The sequence below is a fragment of the Stigmatopora nigra genome, chromosome 18 (genome assembly GCF_051989575.1).
Source record: "Stigmatopora nigra isolate UIUO_SnigA chromosome 18, RoL_Snig_1.1, whole genome shotgun sequence".
Classification (NCBI taxonomy): Eukaryota; Metazoa; Chordata; class Actinopteri; order Syngnathiformes; family Syngnathidae; genus Stigmatopora; species Stigmatopora nigra.
In genome coordinates, this window is record NC_135525.1 from 10985905 (window position 1) to 10992399 (window position 6495).

At 38.3% G+C, this 6495-nt stretch overlaps 2 protein-coding genes across 4 annotated transcripts; both read right to left on the reverse strand.

The window, feature by feature from the left end:
• Positions 1 to 124: 124 nt before the first annotated feature.
• On the reverse strand, positions 125 to 2588 carry pgp (phosphoglycolate phosphatase). The gene is made up of 4 exons (XM_077739004.1): positions 2462 to 2588; positions 1662 to 2287; positions 976 to 1297; positions 125 to 837 (listed from the first exon to the last, which is right to left on the reverse strand). Exons 2-4 carry the CDS (start codon positions 2257 to 2259, stop codon positions 798 to 800), a joined length of 960 nt encoding a protein of 319 aa, XP_077595130.1. The 5' UTR covers positions 2260 to 2287; positions 2462 to 2588; the 3' UTR covers positions 125 to 797.
• A 301-nt stretch (positions 2589 to 2889) lies between these two features.
• On the reverse strand, positions 2890 to 5596 carry zdhhc4 (zDHHC palmitoyltransferase 4). 3 transcript variants are annotated; one of them, XM_077739003.1, is made up of 6 exons: positions 5522 to 5596; positions 4541 to 4614; positions 4233 to 4411; positions 4027 to 4152; positions 3416 to 3660; positions 2890 to 3338 (listed from the first exon to the last, which is right to left on the reverse strand). In XM_077739003.1, exons 2-6 carry the CDS (start codon positions 4552 to 4554, stop codon positions 3042 to 3044), a joined length of 861 nt encoding a protein of 286 aa, XP_077595129.1. In that variant the 5' UTR covers positions 4555 to 4614; positions 5522 to 5596; the 3' UTR covers positions 2890 to 3041. The 3 variants fall into 3 exon arrangements, with proteins under 3 accessions (XP_077595129.1, XP_077595128.1, XP_077595127.1); XM_077739002.1 differs by lacking the exon at positions 5522 to 5596 and adding an exon at positions 5055 to 5127; XM_077739001.1 differs by lacking the exon at positions 5522 to 5596 and adding an exon at positions 4727 to 5118.
• Positions 5597 to 6495: the final 899 nt, after the last annotated feature.

Genomic DNA, 6495 nt, shown 5'->3' on the forward strand with positions numbered 1-6495 from the left:
TGGAAAGAAGCTTTGAGAGAAGCTATTGAGTCCAGACAATAGACAGAGCCATGGAAGGCATCTTTCATTAGATTTGATGTACGCAAAGAAATTAATACAAAATCAACTGACATGGAACCAAAAAAAGGATCTCAAGATGTTTTAATTTTTTTACGCTTTACATTTTGCCCAGCTCATTTTTAATCAGTTTCAATCAAAAAAAATGAGCAATTCACTTTGCCAACCCAAATGTAATGTTTTTGTCTGAAAAAGTTGACTTGGGCCATGTTGCGTCCACATTGCCATCATACAAGTAGTATCTCACATGAACACTGTTATTCCTGACATATTACCGTATTTTTACGACTATAAGGCGAATTTAAGTCTGAAATTATTGTCCAAAATAGACAGGGCGCCTTATAATCCAGTGTGCTTTATATATGGGAAAAAAATTCAATGTTCCTTCATTGACAGTGCGCCTTATATTTGTGAAAATACGGTAAATTACAGTATTGCAAAAGTGAAACTTAGGAAAACAAGCTAGCACACTTAGCATTCCTTTAAATAGTTCCAAATTCTACAGCGCATAAAAATATATTTATACGGAAATAAATATATATTTTCTCTTCTTGACTGTATTATGCCTCATTGAAAGATATTTTAACAGCTATGCTAGATAAAATAGAAAACGTATTCTATGATGTTCTCACCTAATTTGAATGAATCATTAGCAACTACTTAAAACACTAATCCAAAATGGTGCCTTTTAATTTTAGATTCCATAATTAATGTCATTGTTTTTTACCACGATTTGAGGTTCAGGCACAAAATGGCGTCCTGTGGTCCAAATATCGCCTCCTGAATGATAAAAACAGACTATAATAACATTTTTTTTGTTAGGACATAAAACACTGAATTAAATCATTAAAATATCCGAGACAAATGGAAGACAAATGGACTTGTAGTGACCTAAAAGTCAGTCCTTTACAGTCTCACCCCTGGAGGGCCGGCAGAAGATCGGCGATGCTGTCCACGTAATAATCAGGTACCATCCGCCGCCTCTCGGCGCAGTCGCTCTGGCGATTAACCTGGGCGTCCGCCACCGTGTTGACCCCGGTGAGGGTGAGGAGGGTCTTGAGGCCGCAGTTGGCACCCAGCAAGATGTCGGTGTCCAACCGGTCGCCCACCATCAGGCAGCGAGTGGCGTCCAAGCCATATTGGGACGCCACGCAATCGAACATGAAGCGATTGGGTTTGCCCACCGTGGCCGCCTCCCGCTGGGCAGCCGTTTCCACGGCCAGCAGGAGGCAACCTGTCCCTGGAGAGAGAAAAAAAAACATTTACTGGTGAACTGGAAAACTAGCAAGCTATCTCATGGACGCCATTTTGGTTCACAATTCCAATACTAACGCTGGGTGTTTGTTGGGCATTAGAAAAGGGGGACCTGACTAGCACTATTAACTTATTTAAGGTAGTTATAAAGACTTAAGTTTGATTTGGGTGCCGCATGAGGCTCGAGAGCCACAGGTTAACATAAGAGGCCCCTTGTCTCCTCTTTGCTCGGCCCCTGAATGGGTGAAAATTTGACTTTTTTCAAGAAAATTTGACAAGCACTTAGATCCGGTCATTTTTACTTGCTACTTAATCGAAACTATATGGCAAAATCCGGGCGTAGTTCCTACCTGGGACAGCCGTACCCCCTTCCAGCGGCAGCCGGGTGTCTTTGTTGGTCCCCACGAACAAACAGTCCGTCCGGGTCAGGTACTGCAAGGCTCTGTTCAGCTTCATGTAGCTGAAATGCGGGTCAAACCCGACCAGCACCGCCTTCACGTCCGGGTCGAGAGGCACGTTGGCCCAGTCGCCCTGCTTGCCAAAGACGTGGTCCGGTCCAACTCCGGTCTGCTGGATGCCCACCGCCTCCAGTTCTTGCTTCATGGCATCGCTGCCAATCAAGTAGACCTTTTTCCCCTGCATCTGGCACACGGTCTTTAGGTACATAGCTGAGCAGTAGGCGGTCCCGAACACCTCATCCTCCTTGGTGTCGAATCCCAGTGTGGACATTTTGTCCACGTACATCTTCTTGGTCTTGCTGCTGTTGTTAGTGACGAAGAATACCTTCTTGCCGGCTTCTTTGAGCAGTTCGATGACTCGAGGGGCCCCAGGGACTGCCTGGTCTCCCCTCCAGATGACCCCATCGCAATCGAACAGGACGCTGTCCACGGAGTCCAGCAGTTTTTTGGCCAGATCGCCACTGAGTCGCACACATTTGGACTCGGCCATGAGGGAAAGAGTCGAATCGGGCTCAAGTCTGGACACAGAATAAAAATAAACAGGCTATTTGTAGGGACTGTCAGCAACGGGAAATGTCTCGATCGTTAACCCCACCCCGGATCAGAACTCAGGGGCATGTTACAACATGTCAAATAGTACAATTTACTCGAAAAAACGATTGCAAAATGCAATTATTGTGTAAAAAGCTGACCTTCTGGTGATTGCGATCCGGGCTGTGTTTACTTCCGCACCGGGTTAAAGAACCAGGACCCTCCAAAGAAGCTCCGCCCACCTTAGATAGGGTCTCCTTTTCAATGCCTGACTATAATTCACATTGAAAATTATTGTTGCTCGTCAAATTATTTGTTTACTTACAATTTACAGTACTTTAAGACGTCTATGTTATCCTTTTAATACACAGTGATTTATAAGATAAATACTATTGAAAATATTAGCATGGGGAGTTGACTGAACTGTTTTTACATTGATAATTGTATTTGTAAACCTTATGTGAACCATCATTTGCGTTCTACTGCATGCTAATATTGCAAATAATTTCAATATATTTTGCAATGTGGGGTAAAAGAATACTCTGATTACAAATGCAACTATTTAATAGTTGAAAAGAAAATGATAGCACACTTGCCCAAGTATGTCAATATAAAGTATTAAAAAATAATCCCTAAGAAATACATACAAGAATTTTCCTGACACAGTACAGTAAAAATTGGATTACTGTTCGAGTCCAACCACAACCTTAATTAAATCTCACAAAATATGGTTCTATTGTGTCATCTGTCCTTTTTCCCAACAGGCTGTGGAGGGAAAAAGATCTCACCCAAATTCCGAAGTAAGCCCCGATTGTAGTAGAATCGTTTTGAGTGAGTCGTCGTTCTGCTCATTTCGTCGTCTTTTAAAGTCGGACTACAATGTTGGCAAGCATGCGATCGACTCCTGTACCACTCATTGGAAGTCTGATTAACAAACGCCAAGAAAAAATTGAATAGCGTGTAACCGCCAAGCAAAAGGAAGACGAAAACAACAAATCCCAGCATGAAGACAATTCTGGGGAAGGTCATGAACAGATGCTGTAAAAAAAAAAAAACAGGGAAAATTAATTCAACATGAACAAGATGGCGGCTTTTGTCAGAAGACGATTAAGTACCTGCATGACAAATTGAGGGCCAGCTTGCTGTTGCTGACCATATTCATCGATATATTTGGCCCAAAAGAGCCCAGATTGAAGTACTACTTCCAGTAACATGGCACCAGTCAGGAAAGCGATATCGGCAGCCATGGCGCATAAAGCTAGCAGGTAGAGGAGGAAGTAACGTGTATTGTAGGCCCCGATGCAGTTGTTCATCCAGATGCAGTGGTGGTCGAAACGGCCAACACACCTTTCGCAGACTCCTGTGGTAGAAAGAGATTGCCGTGTTTGTGTTTTACATGAAAAATTAGAGGGAACATTGCTCAGCACTTAAGAAAAAAAAACTGTCTTCATACTACTTTGCTATTTTTTTTATTATCACGGACATGCCTGGTCTATATGAACCGCAATATTTGAGGGATTACTGTGCTTTTCTCATTGTGACATTCACTTTTGAGCTTCGGCTAGTTTTACGCAATTTGGCTATGGAGGTTACATTTCCTATTGCTAAAAAAATATTTCTTAACACAGTGATGTGAAATGGATAGAAACAATCAGAAATGATAAGCATTCTTTGCCAATATAAAGAAAACGGATAATCTCACAAGGGATGAAAATAAAGAACTTACTGCAGTGCTTGGAGCGAGCAGGTTTGATAAGATTGCATGTTGGGCAAGTCATGGAAGGGTGAAAGAGTTTTCTGTCGTACGGGTACGCGTGCAGATGGATGGAGTTTGTCTTTTCTGTCACGGTGCCTGCAAAAAATAACAAAAATGCGTTAAAGACAAATTAAAAAAACTAAAGTGATTATATTTGGAGCCAGTTAAAGACAAACCAGGGTCTCTCTTGACACAAAGGTAGAAGAACAGTGTCTCAAAGGCGAGTAGGACGTAAGGCACGGATAGGCTAGTCTGAGAAAGACCCATTTCAAGGCAGAAACCAAAAACTTCATAGCTGAACTCTGCATACACGGCCCCGACTAATAGGAATTGCAGATATATTAGGAAGTTGTTCCTGGAAAAATAAAAAAAGGCATATTAGATTATTCTATTATTTATAAAGAGGTGGTTGGTTAAATTGTCATTCAGTTGTATATTTGTTAAAATGAGAAATAAATCTGTTTTCCTAACGTGCTCTACTCACCTTTTGTGAAACATTCTGTGCAAACATCTCTGAAAAAACTGCTGGAGCCATTTTGGAGTAATAGTTGCAAATACCTGATGGAGAAAAAGCACCGAAAAATACTTCATGTTATCCAATTGAGATTGGCATTATCAGCGCCCTCTGGCGGTACAACATTGAAACATCAATAAAGATCCCAAACCTTACCTTTGTTATGATATTGAGGATGCTATTGAGTGGATTATTCTCACGACCAGAATATTTGCAAATAAATATGATGCATGTCAACACCACCGCCACGTAGACGGCAAATAGAGTGAGAAAATCCATGTCTCATAGCCGACGTTATGGCTACTTTCGCCCTAAAAATATGACTCTATTTTGTACAATAAGCATGAAAACATCACGTCCATCAATGGTTTTGACTTTAGTGATACGAAGTTAGCACGAGCAACAATCTGAAGACATTGAAAAAGACGATCTTACGCAGTAGTTGTAGTAGTAATAAGGTTTCGAGGCTAGCGTGGCTGTTTACCTGTTGTAATGTTTGCGGTACACAGCTAATATGTGCATATGCTACTTCCTTAGCATGTGCAATTGCGTCAGCAATGGGCGTGACCAAAAGAGAATTTGACCTACTTTCTGACTTGTTCATTTGGAATAAATGATAAATGTTTTCAAAATATAAATTGACAATATACACACACAGAAAAACTTATTAGTTGTATTATTTGAAATATTTTTTGTCCTTGGGTGGCACAAATAGTACAAAATTGGTGTTTCTGAAGAATTAAAAGCATATATATGATAATACATAATGTCCAGTTAAGTTAGACATGAATTGCAGTGTTTTCTGAATCCACATTTATAATCATAATAAAAATAAAAATTACCCCTTACCTTCTACCACTGACCTCAACTGGCAAATAAAGCAATAATGTATCATTAAACAGTTGCTGGATCGTGTTCCCAACTCTGCACTAGACTCATATTACAACTCACCTTGCTTAGAAGCCATTGAAGAAGCAATGGGAAACATGCTTACTTTTTAATAACCACTATTTAATCTTCCTCACACACAGTTATATATATATATATTTTTTCCATGCATCGGTGTGAAAGGGGCAACAGAAGCTTGAGCTAAGACATATTTATAAAAGGACGGTCTTTGGAGGGCCTTGGCTTTATAGCCCATGTCTTCACAGGTGAGTACCAATCAAAATAAATATATGTATATATATATTTTGTATTGATTAGATTTTGTTATGTTTTGTCAAGGTTTTGATTGGCCGGGTGTGTTTCCTAGTGTCCTGGCTGGGTCATTGCATGAGTTCCACCTACTGTGTCTCATAACTAAGGGAGAAAATCCTTGCAAAAAAACCCACGGGCTTTAACTACACAGTCGGGGGATGGTTAACGAGGCAATTAATGATGCCTCATAATATCACATGAAGTCGAGACACAAGGAAACCCAACTAACCGACACAAATATACCACCAAAACAATGACAAATGTATTATGATGTTTATATGACTTGATAAATTGGACCCTAAAACAGATACTGCATGAAAAACCTATCCAATATATATACATATATATACATATATACACATATATACATATATATATATACATATATACACATATATACATATATATATACACATATATACACATATATACATATATATATACACATATATACACATATATACATATATACATATATATATACATATATATATATATATATATATATATATATATATATATATATATATATATATATATATATATATATATATATATATATATATATATATATATATATATATATATATATATATATATATATATATATATATATATATATATATATATATATATATATATATATATATATATATATATATATATATATATATATATATATATATATATATATATATATATATATATATATATATATATATATA

Excerpts from the sequence above, each read along its gene's own strand:
- pgp (XM_077739004.1), bottom strand. The coding sequence starts at position 2,259 with ATGGCCGAGTCCAAATGTGTGCGACTCAGTGGCGATCTGGCCAAAAAA. Across the intron at positions 1,298-1,661 it reads AGGGGGTACGGCTGTCCCAG|GGACAGGTTGCCTCCTGCTG; the intron begins GTAGGAACTACG and ends TTCTCTCTCCAG. Across the intron at positions 838-975 it reads CTTCTGCCGGCCCTCCAGGG|GAGGCGATATTTGGACCACA; the intron begins GTGAGACTGTAA and ends TTTATCATTCAG.
- zdhhc4 (XM_077739001.1), bottom strand. The coding sequence starts at position 4,849 with ATGGATTTTCTCACTCTATTTGCCGTCTACGTGGCGGTGGTGTTGACA. Across the intron at positions 4,615-4,726 it reads TCCTCAATATCATAACAAAG|GTATTTGCAACTATTACTCC; the intron begins GTAAGGTTTGGG and ends TTTCTCCATCAG. Across the intron at positions 3,661-4,026 it reads TGCTCGCTCCAAGCACTGCA|GAGTCTGCGAAAGGTGTGTT; the intron begins GTAAGTTCTTTA and ends TTTCTACCACAG.